Source organism: Nyctereutes procyonoides, unplaced genomic scaffold (genome assembly GCF_905146905.1).
Source record: "Nyctereutes procyonoides isolate TBG_1078 unplaced genomic scaffold, NYPRO_anot_genome, whole genome shotgun sequence".
Classification (NCBI taxonomy): Eukaryota; Metazoa; Chordata; class Mammalia; order Carnivora; family Canidae; genus Nyctereutes; species Nyctereutes procyonoides.
This window is the reverse complement of record NW_026575137.1, coordinates 17,175,900-17,197,147: the sequence shown is the minus strand read 5'-3', so window position 1 is coordinate 17,197,147 and position 21,248 is coordinate 17,175,900. Positions and strand designations below refer to the sequence as shown.

Here is a 21,248-nt window from a genome sequence, read left to right as displayed (position 1 = left end):
CCTTTTAACACTCAGCTCTTGTATGTTCTATTTTCTTGGTATATGGCTGTTCTCCTTGATAAGTTGTTTTTCTCAGCTATATGCTTGAGTAGATTGTAATTTATATTTCACATAATCTTGGTTGTGTATATTGGCTGAGAACTTGATAACTTAATACAGAATGCTTACTCTCTACTACACCAAGTGTCAGCTTCTATAGACTCATATTCACTGCTACTTAAAGACTACTTTTGTTTTATACTTAGTGATAGAAGTACCTTTATTGTCTTACTGATAAAATTTCTTTGTTGGAGCTTATTTCCCATATTCCCCAAATTTGTTGAAAAATTGTTTTCGTGTTACTGGTGTTCAGTAATAAGATGCCAAAAAAACTACTCTTAAAAAAAAAACCAACAACAACAACAAAAAAAACCAAAAAACTACTCTTGACCTTCACAGATGTGCTCAAATCTCCCCACACTTCAGCAAAATCCCTTTATCTTTCTTCTGTTAGAATTTTGGAGAAAAAAGTGACACTTCTCATACTATTCAGTCTGTTGTATAGTCAAGCCATTCTATAGTTAATTATCTCATGTCACTAGAGAACCTCATAGTGGAAGTACGCTGACCTTTCTCTTTAACTTGTGCAACATTCTTTGTAGGTCAGATAACGATCTTTGAAATAACTCTTTCATTATTCATGTTCCACAATCTTGAATTATCCCACATTGAGTAACACTTAGGGTTAGTCTGCAACCCTATTCTCTTCTAGCAGTGTCATTTAATTGTATGGCTCAAGGATGATTACAACTGAACATCTTGGGCCGGGGGGGGTTGTTTTTAAACCCCGGTTCTCTTGCTGGTAACTATAATTGCTCACCCCCTATTTTTGTGTTAAAGTAAAAATAAATTTTGTCTCTAAAACATTAGGGATGGCATATCTTGAAAGGATGGAGTAACTTGAGTATAACTGTTCTATATTTGCCACACAAAAAACATTTCCAGTCATGTCTATTTCCTAGTCCGTATATTCCAATAAGGTACATTTTCCAGTGTGTATTAAAGAGTAGAAAGCAGTAATGTTGTATTCGTGGCTTTTCAAACAATATTTAGATAATGTGTAAGATTGTCTCCCATCCAACATTGAGTAACTTCTACTTTGCCTGACATGTTATAATCATCTCTTTTACCCCTAGAGTAGCGATGTTAAAATCCTTATCTGTCTCCCCAGATCCCTAATCAAAATTTGTTTCTATGTATTTTTAATATTTTTTTAAAGATTTTATTTATCCATTTGACATAGAGAGGTGGCAGGCAGAGGAAGAAGCAGACTCCCTGAACAGAGCCCCATATGGGGCACTATCCCAGGACCCTGGGGTCATGACCTAAGCTGGAGGCAGATGCTTAACTGACTAAGCACCCAAGCACCCTGAAAATCTCAAGTTTTGAGGGAAGAATATCCTTACTCAGGTTTATCTTCCATTTAGTGTACTAATATATTTTTTAAATTCCAGTTTGTCATCTCTATGATACGTAGGGTATCAACTTTGTCTCCTTTTTTTTTTTTTTTAAGATTTATTTATTTTATTCATGGGGGGGCAGAGACACAGGCAGAGGGAGAAGCAGCCCCCATGCAGGGAGCCTGACGTGGGACTCGATCCAGGGTCTCCAGGATCACACCCTGGGCTGAAGGCGACACTAAACCGCTGAGCCACCTGGGCTGCCCTCAACTTTATCTCCTTAAACACTGGTTCCTAGTATTGTTTTGTTGTTTTACTGTCCTGTTAGATGCAATTTATAATGGAGATACATATTTAAATAGCTTACGAAAGCATGGGAGGAAACAGGTGGTCTCCTTCTGTACTCACCCAAATTTGAGGCAGTTGTAAAGTAGAAAATTGTATAATAACATTTTTTAAAAAAGCAGAGAATATTTTACATGCCAGCTTAGCACAGTTAATCAAGTTTAAAAAGAAAGAAAAAGGTATTTGGATTCCCTGTGTGCTGAATCTTGCTTAATTACTCTTAAGCCTTAAATGTAGTAGTGTATATAAAAGAGTAGGTTAGCTCTTTTGTGGAGAAAAGAGGGAGTTACTACTTGTGGTACTCTATTTTCAATAGTTCTTTTGTGTTTTTTTCCCCATGATCATAATAGACAGGGAAAAATGCATTTTTTGTGGGAGATCTTGGAAAGATTGTGAAGAAACACAGTCAGTGGCAGAACATAGTGGCTCAGATAAAGCCATTCTACACAGTAAAGTGCAACTCCACTCCAGCTGTACTTGAGATTTTGGCAGCTCTTGGAACTGGATTTGCTTGTTCCAGTAAAGTAAGTATTTTTCATTACTTAGTCACTTAACAGCAACATTTTAGAACACACTTTAACTTTTAGTTACAGCAGTTAGAAAAATTGCAAGGTAATTTTACTTTTGGATGTTTTTAAACTCTTGTGTAAATTTGCAGCTTAATGGAAATTTACAAACTTTTAAGGTGTACCAATGAAAGGAAAGTTTCAGTGAGATGAAACTTGAAAAGCTTTATCTTTAGTCAAGAACTTTTTATTCCTCATTCTTAGGCTAGATAGAGCCAGCTAGACCATTAACTTCTGATGACAACAAGCTAATTGTAAATCATGGGATTTCTCTGATGGTATAGTTAGACCTTTTTGAAGGCTTTTAAACAGTAGTGTAGTAAGCATTACCAGGATATGTGAACTGTGACCTTACGCTATCCTAATTTAACTTTATAATTTGAGGTTAGCCCTCACCAAAAAAAGTATAAAGTAGTAATTAAATGAAAAATAATAGAAATGTTACTTTTTAAGCAACGCTTTAAATTTTTTTTAATAGACTGAAATGACTTTAGTGCAAGAATTGGGTGTATCTCCAGAAAACATCATTTACATAAGTCCTTGCAAACAAGTGTCTCAAATAAAGTATGCAGCAAAAATTGGAGTGAACACCATGACATGTGACAATGAAGTTGAATTGAAGAAAATTGCACGTAATCACCCAAATGCCAAGTAAGTGTAAAACTGAGTACATGTGAATATTACTTTACAGCCTAGGGTTTGGATTTGTCTTTGGCCTGGGAAAAGGACATTTATGTAGAGCAGTGGTATATATTACAATATTTTTTTACTTAAAGTTCCTATATGGAAAATGGCATTTTATTGCCTACCCTCTTTGGATCCTGTTTGTAGATTTGGGATGAGATAAGGACAGTTTAAAATATGAATTTATAATCTTTAATTCAAGGAATAAAATGTGGTTGTTGGGATGATGAAATGAGGGCCACAGATGTGATTATGAAAATACATCAACCCTACTAGTTATTTGTCATGTTGGGAATAGGATGTGTATTGGTCAGCTGTTTTTCCTAGTTAGCTGAGGGTTTAATCTTCCTTTGGCTGTAGTTTCTAAGTGATTTGTCCTTAGTGACAGTGTTTTAGGAGCCTAGTCTGTACATTTTTGAGGGGTTTCTCTTTTAAACCCACTCTTCTCTTTGAATAAGAAGTTTAATTTTTTTTTACTTGTACCTGCATGTATCCCAAGATTTTTTATAATTAAAAAGTTTACTTTTTAAAGAGCAAAAAAGGCAAATTTAATATGGTCGTGATTTGGTATGTCAAGACTTTAGGATATACTAAAAGCATATTGTATTAATATGTACAAAATTGCTTATTTTTTAATGGGTTATTACTTATGTTCCTTAAAAATGTGTATCATATCCATATTTTCCTTGTACATTTTTTATTATTGACTTTGATGGTATTCTTAGGTGTCCTGACAAGATTGATTACCCTGGAAACCTTTGTTTTTCATAAAGGCCTTTTGGGGAAATTTTTAGTTAACCACTTATCTCTAAAAAAATCTTTGTTATATGATCTTCAGAAGATAAGCCCTGACTGATATGGGGTTACTGTGTTTAACTGTAAAGTGGATGGTACATACTTAATAGAGCTGATTCTACCCATAGGAAGAATAATTTTGCTTTTATGAGACTATCTCCTCTGACCATCAGTCATTACTTAGGACTTCCTTGGGGAAAGGAATTTACAAACAGCATTTGTAGATTTGTGGGGTTTAGTGGTTTGTAATTACTTGAGTATCTCCTGAGATAGTCTCAATCATTTTGTCTTGGTTGTTATGATTTGGAAGAAAATATCGAGTAGATTTGACTCAGTATCTAAAAGGCTACTGTTTAGACACATAAGATAACTCCAAGCTTGCTTGTTTTTTGTAAGATGGAAGAGATTAATAGGAGTAGGTGGTGGAAGGTTAACTAGCTGGAGCAATTTAGGAGACTTGAAACGTGTAAAAGCCCTGATATTTTTAACTGAAAGACAATGATGGCATTGCTATTCAATTTAGTCTTTCTAGGTGGTTTTATGGACTGATGGACTTCATTTGAAAGTAATGTCGTCTTTCATTACAGAGCCCAACTGACTCTTGCTGCTACAACAGAGTCTTAACTTCCTGCATTTTCCAAATTCCCATCCTTGTAAGCTTCATGCTTTAGGCCCTAATGGCTAGTTTTTTCTCTGTACAGGATTGTTTTTCATTAGGTTCACTTGATTCAACCGTCGCTGGATTTGGGAGCACTGGCAACATAATCAACATACTTCCTACAATCTTCAGGCTTCACATGTGCTGATGATGATGTAAACCAACTCTGCCCCAATCATCTTCCCCTTCTCTTAGGGTCTTACTACATATTGCAACAGAAGATAATATTGGAGGCGAAGAGGGTAACATGAAGTTTGGCACTACCCTGAAGAACTGTAGGCATCTCTTGGAATGTGCTAAGGAACTTGATGTCCAAATAATTGGGGTTAAGTGAGTATTTGTTTTAAACTTCTATTTTTATGTTAAACCTTTGTCTTTCTGATGATTTTTTTGAGACTTTATTTGCATGAACTCTAGTAGATTCAACTTTCAGTTTAATACGTATTTTCTTAGTCTAGGAAAAACATATGACTTAACCTTCATATAACTTTATACATGCACCTCCCCTTTCCTAATTAAGAGAAAAAATAGTAAATAAAAATTGAATTAAGTTCATAATGTAAAACCTCTTCTTTTAAATTGAAGGGAAAGGTTGTACTAGAATTCTAATGACTACCAAAGTGGCATTCATCTGAGTTGTGTCATTTTATTTTTTTTCCCCATCTTTAAATTTTTTTTCCTTTTCAATCCCTTGGGCACGCCAGTAAATCAGACATTGTTTTACCTTCTTGATTTTTATGTGTGCAGAAAACTGAGACCCAGAGAGATTTAATGATTTGATCATAATCTCAGAACTGTGATCTGAGTCAAATTTGGACACAAAGCTCCAGATTTTTGAGTTGCCAGTCCATTGCTAATCTCATTACAGTGCAAAATGTTTTTAAATTGTTCATAAAGATGGATAATCATGACTGTTAAGTTTAATTTTCCCTTAAGTGACAAATAATGACATAGATTTGAGAGTTTTCATATTTCTATTTGTTACCATACAGTAAAATTGACTCTTGGTTTTATACTTCATGAACTTTAATGTATTTGTGTGACTACTGCCACAATCAGGATATAGAACCATATTCGATTAAATTTAGGTATTCTGTTTTGAATGTCTGATAAGTATCTCTTAATAAGTAATACTAATAAGTGTTAGTAATACTCAGCTGAATTAATGTTCATTTGTATTTCATAATAGACATTTTTATTTTTGGCCAGATAAAATTATACATTCCAATTACAGATTTTGTGACCCAGTTTTATCAGTGGTGCTTTACTATAGATACAGAAAGGCATGTCCTTATCTGATATTTATAAAGCCTGATAACTCATTGTTAAAAATTCTTTATAAAATTAAAGTATTACCCAAACATTGCCTTTTCTGAAAGGCTGGTTATTACAACTTGGATAATTAGAGGCCTGTGCTTCCAATTCTTCAAGTATTTAATAAGGTTATTGCGAATACTGTCAATATGGTGAAGGAGAACTGAAAAGAATTATAGGAAGGGTGTCTAAAATTTGCTGTTGCTTTAAATTTATTACTCTCTTTCTTCCAGATTTCATGTTTCAAGTGCTTGCAAAGAATCTCAAGTATATGTACACGCTCTATCTGATGCTCGATGTGTGTTTGACATGGCTGTAAGTTTTTTCCTTAAATTATTTTGATATTTTAAGCCAGAGTGTTACTTATTTTTCCTCTTTTTTCCTTTGTCTTTCAAAGATTTTATTTACCATTTATTTGGGGGAGAGAGTGTGTGCACGCAAGTGTGTGCACCTGAGAGCAGAAGAAGGAGCAGAGGGAGAGGGACAAGCAGTCTCCACACAGCATGGAGCCCTCTCAGGGCTCAGAACCAAGAGTGGGACACTCCACTGATTGAGCCACCCAGGCACCCCTCCGGGATAATATTTAAGGTTTTTAAGTGGGTAAAGGGGGGGATCCCTGGGTGGTGCAGCGGTTTGGCACCTGCCTTTGGCCCAGGGCGCGATCCTGGAGACCCGGGATCGAATCCCACATCGGGCTCCCGGTGCATGGAGCCTGCTTCTCCCTCTGCCTGTGTCTCTGCCTCTCTCTCTCTCTCTGTGACTATCATAAATAAATAAAAAAAAAAATTAAAAAAAAAAAAGTGGGTAAAGGGATGAAATAGTAACTTACTTGCATGTCTACAAGACAGTACAGACATCGTTAGGAAGACAGTATATACACAACACTGAATAAACCTGCTTTTATTGGTAGATACCAAAACTGAAGCTATATTAAAGATGAGAACAGATTCTGTTTACCTCCTTGGGAAGGGGTTTTTGAAATGTCCTTGTAGTCATGACAGTTTGGATAAGCATTTAAAGTATTTTTTTCCATCTCTAGGGAGAATTTGGTTTCACAATGAACATGTTAGATATTGGCGGAGGCTTCACAGGAACTGAATTTCAGTTGGAAGAGGTAAACTTTGTTCACTGGATGGAATACTGGAATAATCTCTCTGCTTAAGTGGTAGATATAGACAATGGTATAACAACAGCAGGAAATAAACCCTAAAACATCTGCTTAAAATTTGATTCTAAGAAGGTGAAGAGGCAATGAGAAGACCTACCCCACTTTGAAAGGCTTAATATTCTATGAACTCTGTAGCATAACTTACAAAAAGTTTGTATTCAGTTGTGTTTCTGCTCTTATGGAGTACTTGATGGCACAAATGAAATTATTATTTGGACAGCTTAAGTTGTTTTATCCAGATGTACATTACTACTCACCTTCCTGCTGTGCCCTCTGTCTCAAACTGATTTGATGTGTTGCTCCTTCTTTGCTAGTGTTAAGGGGTATAGAAACAATCAGCAGTAGCCATTCACCCTTGGTATTACGAAATTTTTTTAAATTAATTAATTATTAGCCATTCTGATAATATAAACTTTGATGCCTCAAAAGCCTGCTTAATTGTTTGAAGGTAACTGCTAAATAGCTAAGCTTTCTGGTCTATAACTGGAACTATGGCTTTAAGTTTTCTAGGAAATATATCCGTCTCTTAATGTTAATTATCTAGTTCAATATTGAAATCATAATGTGGGGTTTAAAATTCATAGGTTAATCATGTTATCAGCCCTTTGTTGGATGTCTACTTTCCTGAAGGATCTGGCATTAAGATAATCTCAGAACCTGGAAGCTACTATGTGTCTTCTGCATTTACACTTGCAGTTAATATCATTGCAAAGAAAGTTGTTGAAAATGATAAATTTTCCTCTGGAGGTAAGTTACGAAGTTTATAATTTTGTTTTTCTTAGTTAAATTTATCTTCAAACTAATTGCAATTATACTAGTCAAGTATATAATATTGTAGGACATGGACATTTATGGATTATAACATTGTGGGTGATCTTTAACCAGCTGTAGGTAGCTAGGCTTTTCAAAAATGCCATAGTGAAGTTAACACTGCATAAGACCTCCGGAATCTAACTCTTGGTTCTGATGTTTAATTTAATTTTATTTACTTTTTTTTTTTTTCCCCCAAATAATTGAGACCTTATGGGCATATTGGGGAGGCGGGGCGTGGAGCAGAGGAAGAGAGAATCTTAAGCAGGCTCCATGCTCATGTGCAGAGCCCAAGGCCCGGCTCAATCTCATGACCTGAGATTGACCTGAGCCAAAATCCAGTCAGTCACTTAACCAACTAAGCTACCCACATACCCCTAGATAGGTGTATTTTAGATAAACTTCCTCTAGGTGATTCTCCTATCTTGTTAAGAACCAGTGTGTTACTATAATGTCTCTTGTCCTGTTCCTCTTAGTCAGATGGTTCACATGGAGAACCTAACTTTATACTTTCTTACATAATGAGGGCCAACAGAGTCTTAATCTGTCTCTAGTCAAACCAACAAAAAAGCACTAGACCTTGTTTCTTGCTGACAAATACCACTTTAAAAATGTAGAAAGTGGGATTCCTGGGTGGCCTAGCGGTTTGGCGCCTGCCTTTGGCCCAGGGCGCGATCCTGGAGACCCGGGATCGAGTCCCACGTCGGGCTCCTGATTCATGGAGCCTGCTCCTCCCTCTACCTGTGTCTCTGCCTCTCTCTCTCTCTCTCTCTCTCTCTCTCTCTCTCTCTCTCTCTCTCTGTGTGACTATCATAAATAAATAAAAGTTTATTTTAAAAAAATGTAGAAAGTACTGTTCTATGTTAAGAAGACCGTTTTTCCTTCAGTTAGTAAGGATAAGTTTTTCTTTTGAGTTTTTAAATATCTTAAAGTTGAAGAGCTACAAAAAGACCAGGAACTTCCCATTTTGATCACTTTGTTAACATGATGTCGGTGGATTTCTGTATTATGAAGTGGAAAGATAATTTGTAAATAACCTTTTTTCTTTTCATACTTTTACCCCATTAGTTTTAACATCAGTGAATTTCTGACTGTTAGTCTAAGAATAGCTTTCCCTTCTCTTTATTTATATTAGTGTAAACTCCTAGATACTCAGTATGTAATCAATTATTTTTAATTATTTACTATCCAAAATTGGGGTCCTTACGACATGCCTCCATCACTGCCTGAGCACTTCTTTACTTCATGGTACATCAAGATACCCAGGTTCTTTACCTGCCTCAGTCCTAGAATTGGCCATTTCTCCAAGGAGCTCCAGTTCATTTTAACGAAGAGTGGTATTTGGTTGTACTCACTACTACTGATACATCATTTCATCCAAGCTTTCTCACTGAAGAGAACCAGGAAATGTGTGTGTGCATATATATGCTTAGCACACATAACTATGTATCAGAAGCCGGGCATGCAGTAGTATATCACAGGCTGCATTCTGTTTTTCTCCTTACACATTGTAACTTTCCCAAGAGTGAGAAACGTAGCTCCCATTATCGTATACTACATATGTTTGCTTAAGTCTGGAATACATAGAAGGTGGTGTTTCCCAAATAGCTAACTCCTATCCCAGCAGTTAACCAAACCACTTAACCTGTAGTTTGGTATCTGTTTAGGGTTGGTTTTTGGCATAAATTTTTATACAAGGAGTACAATCTTAAGCATATAATGTGACAAAGTATATACTGACATCCCTATGGAAACAAATTTCATATCTTAGGATTTTTTTTTTTTTCTGTTTCTTTCCTAGACAGTCACTATTGTGAAGGTTTTTCCACCATAGATTAGTTTGGATTGCTCTCAAACTTCATATAAATGGAATCATCTAGCATATATTTTAGGACAACTCTGTATAATATCTGATTGAGGGCGGCCTGGGTGGCTCAGCAGTTTAGCACCAGTGTCAGCCCAGGGCCTGATCCTGGAGACCCGGGATCGAGTCCCATGTCAGGCTCCCTGCATGGAGCCTGCTTCTCCCTCTGCCTGTGTCTCTGCCTCTCTGTCTCTCTTTCTTTCTCTCTCATAAATAAATAAATCTTAAAAAAAAAAAAAGATTAAAAAATATCTGAGCTGCTTTTGTTTCATTTTTATTGTAATATTCCACTGTGAATAGACTTTATCCATTCTCTTTGCTGATGAATATTTGGTTCCCAGTTCTGAGCTGTTAGGAATAAAACTTAACATTCTTGTGTAAGTCATTGGGGAAATGACTAAGAGTAGAATTGCTGGGTCAGAGTAGATGTCAAAAATTTCAAAGTAGTATTTTATCTCCCCACTGATGGGGGATGTGCAAGTTCTGATTGTTCCCCCACTTTTACTGATTTTTTTTTTTGTGTGTGGTCGCTTTTTAATTTTATCCATTCTAAAGGTGTGTGTTGGTAGAAACTCATAATTTTAATTTGCATTTACCTGGTGACTTCTGTAGAACATATTTCATGTGTTCATTGGTCGTCTTCCTTGTGAAGTATGTTTTCAGTTTTTTAGGCTGACAGTATTGAGGTATGTCAGTATACATCAGATTTTTTAAGATTTGATTTAAATAAAATTTTGGGAAATGTGAAAACTAAGTCTGTTCTATAAATATTCAATCTGCTATGCCTTGCATAGTTAGCTTTATTAGACATTTTAATGTAAATTCATTTTCATTTTTCTGCTTTATTTCAGTAGAAAAAACCGGAAGTGATGAACCAGCCTTCATGTATTATATGAATGATGGTATTTATGGTTCTTTTGCAAGTAAACTGTCTGAGGACTTAAATACCATTCCAGAGGTTCACAAGGCAAGTTGTATAACAACAACTTACTTGGCATTTATAAACTGAGCTCTTTTTTTAAAAGGTGCCTCCTAAGTTTTGGAGAGATGCTTTTAAGATGGTGAATATTGCTCCCTTTTGAGGATTTATCTTCCTTAGATGGAGTTAAGAAGGAGCACCAATGCTCCTGGCTCCAAGCCTGCCTTTCATAGGCATATTGAATCTGATAGAGTAAAAAATATTCTCATCTACCCTCAAATTCAATACCTGCATGAAATAAACATGAGTTAAAAACTTAATTTAGAAAACTTTTTTTTTTTCTCCTGACAGAAATACAAGAAAGATGAGCCTCTGTTTACAAGCAGCCTTTGGGGTCCATCCTGTGATGAGCTTGATCAAATTGTGGAAAGCTGTCTTCTTCCTGAGCTGAATGTGGGAGATTGGCTTATCTTTGATAACATGGGAGCAGATTCTCTCCATGAACCATCTGCTTTTAATGATTTTCAGAGGCCAGCTATTTACTACATGATGTCATTTAGCGATTGGTAAGGTATTGTTTTCATCGTAAAGTTGATTGGATATTCAAGATGACATAACATGTCGGCTAATAATTTTAATTCTGTGACAAATGCCTCACTTACAAATAATAGCAAAATGCCCCTGTTAAGGGTTATTGGAGGACTAGTTATTTTATAATCTTATTTCATTGTCCATTTGTTATGTGTTCATGTGGTCTTTATGCTTAAACTCAGAATTAACGGTTTTATGTTTTTGGGGGTTTGGGGGTTTTTTTGTTTTGTTTTTTGTTTTTTTTTTTTTTTTTGACAGGTATGAGATGCAAGATGCTGGACTTACTTCAGACACAATGATGAAGAACTTCTTCTTTGTGCCTTGCATTCAGCTGAGCCAAGAAGATAGCTTTTCCTCTGAAGCTTAAACAGGCATTAATGCTTCTTGAGATCTGAAGTTGCAGGTTAAGCTTGTCTGGTCTACATTCCAGTGTGAAACAAATTCAAACAATCTTACTCTATTAATTCTCTTGGAGACAAAATCTATTAGTAATAGCTATTTGGGACCAGGCGAAATCAGCTTTCATCTATAATTCATTGGGGGTAATTGGGAAATTTAGATAATGTATCCAGATGTAAACTTAACAGTTTGTCCTACCCCCTTAAGCGTTTAAAATAAAATATGCAACAAAATGGATGACTTAGTGGAGATGGAAGCCCATTAATTGGGTTCCCCATTAAATCGTTTACATACAAGTACACAGTTTTTATACTAAGGATTCATGTTAAAAAGTCTTGTAAAATTAAATGTCTTTCACCCAGATATATCAAATGTCAGTGGAAGACTAGTGTGACTTCATTAGATATGTTTAGTGTATTTAGAATGTGTAAATTTGTGCTTTGAACTGTAGTTTAATAAATGTAAAATTGCATCATAGTATTTGTTGTATTTGACCTAATGTAACCCTTGTATGATTGCAATAAATTTTTGTGTAGATTTTACTGTTTTTTCAGGCTAAAACTTTGGGAAAGGGGCTAGCTAGGAAAGGTGGTTTTGAAATAGATGTGTATATGGACTGTTTTGAAGGTTTTTTTTCTTTTATAGCCCATTTAAGTTTAGTTTGGCTCAGTACATTTTTTTCAGTTATTTAAATAGTAATTTAAGTAAAATGTTTGGTAAATCATTGTGAAGTTCAGATTCATGGAGAGTTGATGTGCGATAAGCATGATGTTTAACAATTTTAACACCAAAAATGTTAATTCTGCATAAACCAATTGTAATAATTAATAGGTGTTTCTGTATAGATAGGATGCATAGAATACCTTAGTAAATCTTTGAATTACAAATCTTTTGGCTGAAATGGAAGATTCTATTAAATACTTTGAATAAACGGGGGGGGAGGGGTGGATAAAAACGCAGAGAATTCTGCAACGCACTAAAACTTAGAGAAGGGCTACATCTATATCCAGAAACCTGATGCTTTTTTGCACGGAATATTATTTAAATTCAGAGTTGTAGGGAGTGGGGTGAAGCACACCTGTTCTCAATTTCTTAATTGCAGTGATTTCAAACTTTAGTAGGAGTTTTTGTTTTAGTTATGCTTAGTTTCTTATTTCCCATTTGTTCAGCTTTGTAATTTTAATTCTTTTCATACTAAAATTTTGTGACTGGGGGAAGGGAGTTAGTGTTACTAACCTGACAGTTGTTGCCAGGAGTTTGCGTTGTTCACTGCTAGTATATTAGTAATCCTAGACCTCAGAATCACAAGAGTAATAAAATAAACAACAGGGGTCATTTTTTCCTAACTTACTCTATGTTCAGATGTGGAATTTCTGTCTCCCCAAGAGGAAATGTGACTTCACTTTGGTGCCAATGGACAGAAAATTCTACCTGTGCTACATAGGAGAAGTTTGGAATGCACTTAATAGCTGGTTTTTACACCTTGATTTCAAGGTGGAAAGAAATTGATCATGAATCTCTAATAAATTTCAACCTAAACCAGTAGGTGCTTAATATTTTTTGATTTGATTGATGCCCATTTGAATTTCATGGGTTCTAATAATAAAATTTAAGACCCCAGTCCATTGTCCTCTGTAATTACCCTTGGACTTTACCAAGGTATAATATGGGGTTTTATGCAAAGTTCCAAGCTACATGCAACTTTTTTAAACCGTAATAAAGTGGAGGAATTATTCCCAGCCTCCTTTACATGTTGTGCTTTGTGGTCCAGAAATGACAAACCATTTTTTACAAAATGGTACAACTTTGAGTCCTTGGCTTGACTACACAGCTTTGAGCTTCATGGCATGTCAACTTTGCCATAGTCATAGGAAAGTTCTATGTATTACAGCTCAAGAGTCGCAAATATCACATGTGAATGAGATGGTAACTTTGAGAAATGTCTGTATTGTATTTGAAGACTGTTTGCCATAAATCTGAAGTTTGAACTTAATGTATTTCAATTTGGTATGCTAAAAAGTACTCAATTAATGTAACAATCTTTTTTTTTTTTACAATATTGTAATCTCTGCTCAGAATTTAACTGAAAATATAAAACCCAAATGATTTCTATATAGTAAATTGAACTGTAAAGGTAATTTGTGTGTGATTCTGAATACACAAGATAAAATGTTTTTATTCCTCCTTATGTTTTACTTTGGCTTCTATCGTGAAAGGGTAATTCTGCATATCAACTTTGTTTATATTAACTTGCGAGTATTCTTTCAGAATCTTTATTATAAAGTAGCAAATCTGGTAAAATGATGCTGGGCATTACATGTGGAAGATTTTGATGATGTTGAATATATATGTGAGCACTGAGAGGTTTCCAGGGCCATGTTTTCTAGATCCATTAATTTACCAGCCTCTTGAAGTTTAAACTTAGACTAAATGAAATTGTTTTATATAAGTTAAGGTAGGTATTCTAAGTAATTGTGGGCACTGTAATATTCAATGCAAATATTGTGTTTAAAAAGCCACTGTTCAATCTTTTTTGTCCCTTGTTGGGGACTTTGTATTTTCTCACTATAGATATTAGCAACTTGACCAACAATATAGTAAAAATACTTAATTGGCTTCAAGGTATAAGATCAGAGAAGAATTCATAGTCTTCCACATTCAACTTGTGAATAAATCCTCCAAATACTTTAATTCCTGTCTTGTCCATAATGAAGGCAAAATAAAAGAATGATATATTTGCACACTCAGGCTTTCATAATGGGAATAAAACTAGCTTAGGAATAAGAAACAACTGGTTCTGGTCTTTTTCTGGCACTGCTGGAGGCTAATCTATACCTACTTAAAATAATCTACCAACTTTAAGGTGACTGTTTTGATAATTTATGATTTCTGGAGCCTTTTATTCTGGGACTGCAGTTAAATTTGAGTTAACAAGAATGGTATAAATTCGATTTCTTTTTTTTCCTAGCTCATTGCTGATTCAGGATGGGAAGGTATAGAAACAAGAAAGCCTTTTTAAGTTTAAAATTCTGGTGATGTATGATCATCCATTTGGGCAAGTTAAAGTTAACCTGAAAACAGTGCCTGCTCTTAAATGTTACTGAGGAAATTTGTTTTTTGTTTTTTAACTACAGATTGTGGGTACTACATTTATCTTCATCATAGTTTAGGTCTTCACCTAGAATGGAGTATAGATGGGGGAACACAAAACTACTCCAGGCTTCGGGCACTCTGACCAGTATTTGATACAGTTGAAGAATTTGGGTTTTATCTGTTGGAAACTGGGACTGGGCAAACTTTTTAAAAATAGGCAATGAATAGAAGGGCTAATTTACCCAACATGCTTATTTTGTGTGTTGTCTTGGAGCAGCTAAGAAACATGTTACAGAACTCCTGAATTCCTTGACCTAACTATAGCTTCAAAAGCAATTCTGTTGTCAAATGGTCTTTCAAATCCTGGTTCTACCGTAACGCTGCTTATGCTTGTCAAAACCCTGTGCAGTTGATGGCCTCGTTGGAGAAGGTTGCCACTGGATCAGTTACAGAAAATTGAAAAGTGTTAAGAATCTGCAGTTGACAGGTGAAGTGATCATGTATTCTTCCTTCGTGCGCAGGCACACAACACACACACAGAGACATTGCAAGAGTACAAAAGAAAGTCTTAACAGTAAACTAGTAGGATATTAGATTAAATTTAGGCCCAGATAAATCAGTTTCTTCTAAATAATGGTGCCAGACTATCTGTGCCTATAACCTTGACACCACTCAATTTTTAGCAGGATGTAGAAGGAAAGTGGGAGGGGGGAGACACTTGACTAAGGGTTAGGAATTTTCTCTGGATTTCACTGATTTCCTCCCATCTTTTCTGTGTCTTACAGTTGTTTTCTGGGGGTTTTCTCTGTTCCATATTCCAAGTGTATTTTTCACTGATGCAACTCTTGAATTTCCAAACCAAGGGTGCAAGTATCTTTTATCTCTGAGAATGTCCCTCAGCATTAATTCATGACTTAAACTTACCCTCTTAAGATAGTTTTCCCTACTGTTCTAAGACCGAAATGAAGCAAGAGCGTTTTTCAGGTTGATTATTCTCCTAATTCTACGAGGATGCAACAACTTGCTGAGAGAGGGAGGAGCACTGTAGTGGTTCCCGAAAGAAAAGCATCATTTAAAAAATGTTTATGAACATTGCCTTCATGTTGCCAGGTTAAGAACTGGGTTTACAGTTAGGCTTCCGGGCGGGGGGGGGGGGGGCATTAGAGTGTAAAGCTGGATATGAGAAGTTCACACTTGAAAATATTCCCAAGTAGCATAATCTTACTCCCCATGCCGCCACCCCTTTTATGCAGTGTTGATACAATTTGATCTTCCTTAAAAATTGTTACACTCTGAAAATTGCACCATAGGCTGTTGGGGAAAATGGGCTTGGAGCTGCAGCACTAAATATCAGTGCAACATTATTATATAGGTATTTTACACATTTGAGATTTAAATAGGTTAAGTAGAACAAACTAGCACTTTGAGAAAGACCCTGGGTTTGTGGAAGTGGGAGGGTTGCAGGCTTGTGAAGTGATGGGGGAAAAGGCTGTACTATGTTTAATACCTAAGGTCAGAACCACAGTTTCTGCTAAGGTGTGTATTAGTTGCTAAGGGCTGTCATAACAAAGTACCACAAACTGGGGTTTATTGTCTCAGTTCTAGAGGCAAGAGTTCCAAAATCAAGGCATAAGGGTTAGTTACTGTGAGGGCTGTGAGGGAAGGATCTGTTCCCTTTCTTTGGCTTGAAAATGGTCATGTCGTGTACATGTGGCATTATTTTTCTCTTAAGGACCTGGCACTGGGGTACTTTTCCAAGGTGTTCTGCAGGGCTGTGCTCTTCCAACATTCTGCATGCGGTTGTGTCTAGGAAACCCAAGCTAAGACAATGACACAGGTTTATCAAGTGTTGGGCTCACTCATGTCCCTTCTCTAAGAGCTCTCTCTGTTCTAGCTGTAAAATCTTGGGCAAATTCCTTAACCTGAGTGTCCATTCCTTCAAATGCAAAATGAAATTAGGGGAGAAAAAAATCTAGGACACTTAAAACTTCTCATATGTGTGTCATACAGCAGTTGCTGGGTTGTCTTGTTACTGGTCCTTGACTGCATGGCTTAAGGCTAGGTTTTTATTTACAATGTCTGGGACGCCTGGGTGGCTGAGTAGTTGGGCGGCTGATTTCAGCTCCAGTCGGGATCCCGGGATCCAGGATCAAGTCCCTCATCCAGCTCTTGGGAAGAGCCTGCTTATTACTTGCCCACATGTCCCACCCCCACCCCCGTGTCTCATGAATAAAAAAATCTTAAAAGTGTCTCCTATTTTTAATTTGCTCAATTGCCACCAAAATTGCTATCTTTTGGAGAGTGAGGTTGCTGCTGATAGTGAAGGCTTGAATGTAATCCTTTATTGGTACTTTTCAACTCTACTCCATGACACTGAGGTAAGCCCTACTGTTCTGAGACCTTTGTTCCAAGGTGATTGGTTTTATTAGGGACCAATATTAGGATAACATGGTGCTTAGTATTTTATTTCTGTCTTCTAGAAACACTATTGAAAGCAGAATGCAACACTTGGTTGAATCAAGTTTAGGATTATTTTTAAAAAAACATTCCTCAATCTACCAGCTACCTCAGTTCACCAAGTGTTACGAGCCACACCCTTTCCTATTATGAAATTATTATAAAAATTCTGGTAATACAGAAAAGTAAAATAGTTTTTAAAAATCACCTGAACACTCTCCACAACTATTTTTAATGTTCTGTAGCACTGCTTTCTGGACCACCTCTGTTTTCATCCCAACATTCCAAACCCCACTCTCCCTGGAAGTGTAGGATTTCATTAACACGGAGTGCCCAGCATTTTCTTTCTGCCACTTCCAATCACTCTTTTCCTCACCTAGTGCAGGGAGCTGCATAAGTAGTATTACAGTCGGACTGTGACTCTGGACAGACCATGAAGTCGTCCACTCCGCAGGTGTACCTGGACGGTGATTCAGGAGCCTGGAAATGGGAGAATCAAACTACCAAAGAGGTGTGACTACTCTGCAACTCTCCAGATGGTTCTCTAGGGGAAGGTGAAGCTGGGGTTCAGAGCTCCATGGCCTAGCCCAGATGGGGCCTGAGAGCATATCCCAATAACTAGTTTCTTCAACCTGAGTGGCTCCTTTTTATGACCAGACACCCCTGTGAGGGTGAAGGGCACACCAGAAACCATGCCTGGTTCTAGAGACTTGCCAGTTTGGGAGCACCCGGCTGGCTCAGTTCGTTGAGCAGTCAACTCGGTTTCATCTCAGTCACAATCTCAGGCTGGAGAGATCAAAACCCGGATCGGGCTTTGAGCCAGGTGTGGAGCCTGCTTAGGATTCTCTCCCTCTCCTCCTGCCCCTCCCCATTTTTAAATAAAAATTGTCAGTTTGACTTCCTGTCTCTTAACTGGACTAAATAGTTTCTAGCTGGTCTCTGCTACCAGGAACTCCCCCTCAGGCCACCATCCTTATGGCTGCAAAGGGAGCTTCTGAAACCATTCTGATTGATGACCGCTTTACAATCTCCCTTGCAGTTCTATTTGGGATCTGTGCTTTCGAGCAGCCCTGGTTCGCATTAGGTGTCGTCTTGCTGTGCTGTCAGCACCTTGCACATAGTTTGATTCATGGCAAAGCCTGAGGGAGGGTTCAACTTTTTTATTCATTGATTGTTCACTTATTCTCCAGGTATCTTTTTGTATTTAGAGACCAGTCACTATTTTAAGAGAAGGACAATAAAATAGTCCTAAATCCCTGCTCACTTGGCACTTCCACTCCTGGGAGCCAACTAGGCCCTTTTGACTGACCTGTAAAAAATGAGAGACAAACCAGCTCCAACTTGATCTTTACAACTGGCATAGGAAGTGGTCTGAGGCTGTTCATGCTCCATCCAGGATGTTCGGCTGGGCAGAAGTAAACTAATATCCACACAATCCCAATCACACACCAAGCAACTGCAGGTGATGCTGTCACACAGTGCCTCCAGCTCTGCTGGCAAGTTCCCCCTCCAGCCTGTGACCCTGAAACTTAGAGCCCTGCGTTCCCCCCTCTAGCTTTGGCAGATGCCTGACTCAGAGCTCATGAAGCCTCAGTAGAGTCTAGTGATTAAGAACATGTAGTTGAGGCATCTTAACTCCATTTCTACCACTTACCAGCTGTGTGACCTTGGATGAGTCACTTAACCTCTCTGAGCCTCAGTCACCTCTGCATAAAAAGTGCTTATTTATTGCTGTATAGAAAATTGCCCCAAGCCTCTGAGCTTCATTTCCTCGCCTACAGAAATAAGATTGTAAGAATTCAATGAGGGGCACCTGGTTGGCTCAGTGGTTGAGCATCTGCCTTTGGCTCAGGTCCTGATCCTGAGGTCCCAGGATCGAGTCCTGCATCAGGCTTCTCCCAGGGAGCCTGCTTCTCCCTCTGTCTGTGTCTCTACCTCTCTGTGTCTCTCGTGAATAAGTAAAAAAATAAGTTTTTAAAAGATTTATTTATTTATTCGTGAGAGACACAGAGAGAGGGAGGCAGAGACACAGGCAGAGGGAGAAGCGGGCTCCATGCAGGGAGCCCGACGTGGGACTCGATCCTGGGACTCCGGGACCACACCCTGGGCCAAAGGCAGGCACCAAACCGCTGAGCCACCAAGGGATCCCCCAAAATAAAATCTTTTTAAAAATTCAATGAATTTTACATTTAGTGCTTAGTAAAGTGTCCTAATATGTGATGTCTCCCAGGTCCCTGGCTCACTGAATTTTTAGCTTCCTGTATCCTGGGCTTCTGAACCCTCTCACTCCTGATGACTGCTGGATAAGATGCTTAGGAAGCTAATGGAGACCCTGTGGGAAGTAACTGGTGACTCCAACTTTTTCCAAAAATTTGAAAATATAGGTTTCATATGAGACAGAAACTAGATAAGGAAAATGGCAATAAATTGGGGAAGAGGGGGGACAGTAAAAATTAGATAAAACAGAGGTGAGGCCAGTACGAAAGTGGTCTTTATAAGGTCCTGTTAAAGATGGACCCCAGTTTTGGCGCTGAGACTCCTAGCAGCCGGGTTAAAGAGAAACACATTGAATTGAAATTTAAAAAAAAAAAAAAATTAACAAAATTCAAAGCATCTATAGATTATGAGTGAGAGTTTCTCTCTTGGCTTCCTTTTTACGGCGCAGAGCACCGCGCCAGGGGTAACTGAGCTCCAAAAGTTCTCTCTGACAGGGACACAGGCGGGGCCCCCCTCTTGGTGCAGAAAACTCGGATATGTCGCGCTGTGTGCGGCCGCTGAAGAGGTCGGGGTGGGCGGCGGTGACAGGCCTCGTCACTAGATGGCGCGCGTGGACCGTGTGCCCAGCGGCGCGGGAGTTCCCGCTCGCCGTCCCCGGCGCGGGCTAGCCGAGTTCCCGCCGGGCTCATCCCTCGGGTTCCAAGCTGCTGGCGGCGCTCGCGGACGCCCCCGCCTCTCCGTCCCGTGCGCCGCTCCGGTGGGCTGCGAAGCGGGGAGGAGGGGGGGAGTCCGGCCACCCCTGCGCGCTCCCCCTGCGCCCACTCCTAGGAGCAGCAGCCTTTGCCGCTGCAAATCCCAAAGCACAAGTTTCCAGGTGCCCTGACAACGTCTGGAGCCCTGAGCCCAACGTGAACAGCTGTTCCCAGGCGGAAGACAAAGTAAGACAAGGCTGGATGGAAGACCTGGATATATCCAAGGGATATGGTTGTGAGACCCCCGGTGTGGCTTTCTCCAGGTGGGGTTTGACCCCCTTCAAGCTAGAATGTCTGGCCCACAGAGGACATGCCTAGGGCCTCACAAAGCCGAGTTGCCGTAGCTTGATGCATCCGAGAAACTCCCACACCAGGCTGAAGCGAGAGCCTCTAGTCTGACAGGGTCAGGCAGTTGAGGCACTGGCAGGGCAGGGAGCCGTGAGGCCTGGTTGGTTGGGAGAAAGGGGACTTTTATCTGTGGGGGAAGTTCTCTGTGTGGTGGGGGCTTTGTTGGATCCAGGGGTTTGTTTTTGTTGTTTAGATGTTAAGATCTTTTAAAATATATATTTCTCTATTTAGAGAGAGATAGCAAGAGTAGGAGGGGCAAAGAGAATCTATCTTTTTCTAAGCAGGCTCCTGGCTGGGATCATGATCTGATCTGAAGGCAGATGCTTAACCAACTGAGCCACCCAGGTGCCCCCAAGAGAGAATCTCAAGCAGACTCTATGCTGAGCACAGACCCTGATGTGGGGCTCCATCCCAAGACCCTGAGATCAAGACCTGAGCCAAAACCAAGAGTCAGCCACTTAGCGGACTGTGCCACCCAGGCGCCCCTAAATGTTAAGATCTTGAAGGTGATCTTGGTGAACTGCTTCCTCAGGCTGCCATGTTTCAGTACCTCCTGAGGACAGGGCTGCATCTTTTTCCTAACGCCAGAGCCAAGCACAGAACAGATGCTTTTTGTTGGAATTCACAAACACCCTCCCTCCTTTCTCTGCTTCCGGTCCTCTTCCTGGGCTTGTCCTGAGGTGGGGAGCAGAGGCAAGCAGACACAACAAGGTGTTGAACCTTCAATCACTCGCACATTGATGAAGCAAGTACTCTGGGCTGGGACTGGCAACACCACTATGGACAACCCAGACAGGACAGTATCCTGGGGAAACAGGTGCAGGGTGGA

At 38.8% G+C, this 21,248-nt stretch overlaps 1 protein-coding gene across 4 annotated transcripts in view; it reads left to right on the top strand.

Moving 5' to 3' along the window:
- AZIN1 (antizyme inhibitor 1) overlaps nucleotides 1-14,414 on the top strand; it is a 32,819-nt gene extending 18,405 nt beyond the window's left edge. For 3 of the 4 annotated variants that reach the window (XM_055303444.1, XM_055303442.1, XM_055303443.1), the window contains 9 exons: nucleotides 2,135-2,308; nucleotides 2,829-3,001; nucleotides 4,683-4,817; nucleotides 6,035-6,116; nucleotides 6,841-6,915; nucleotides 7,554-7,716; nucleotides 10,495-10,610; nucleotides 10,914-11,128; nucleotides 11,412-14,414. In XM_055303444.1, the coding sequence (XP_055159419.1) occupies nucleotides 2,135-2,308; nucleotides 2,829-3,001; nucleotides 4,683-4,817; nucleotides 6,035-6,116; nucleotides 6,841-6,915; nucleotides 7,554-7,716; nucleotides 10,495-10,610; nucleotides 10,914-11,128; nucleotides 11,412-11,520 (1,242 nt within the window). In that variant the 3' untranslated portion in view covers nucleotides 11,521-14,414. The remainder of the gene's footprint in view (nucleotides 1-2,134; nucleotides 2,309-2,828; nucleotides 3,002-4,682; nucleotides 4,818-6,034; nucleotides 6,117-6,840; nucleotides 6,916-7,553; nucleotides 7,717-10,494; nucleotides 10,611-10,913; nucleotides 11,129-11,411) is intronic. The other variant, XM_055303445.1, reaches the window with a different exon arrangement.
- The last annotated feature ends 6,834 nt before the right edge of the window (nucleotides 14,415-21,248 follow it).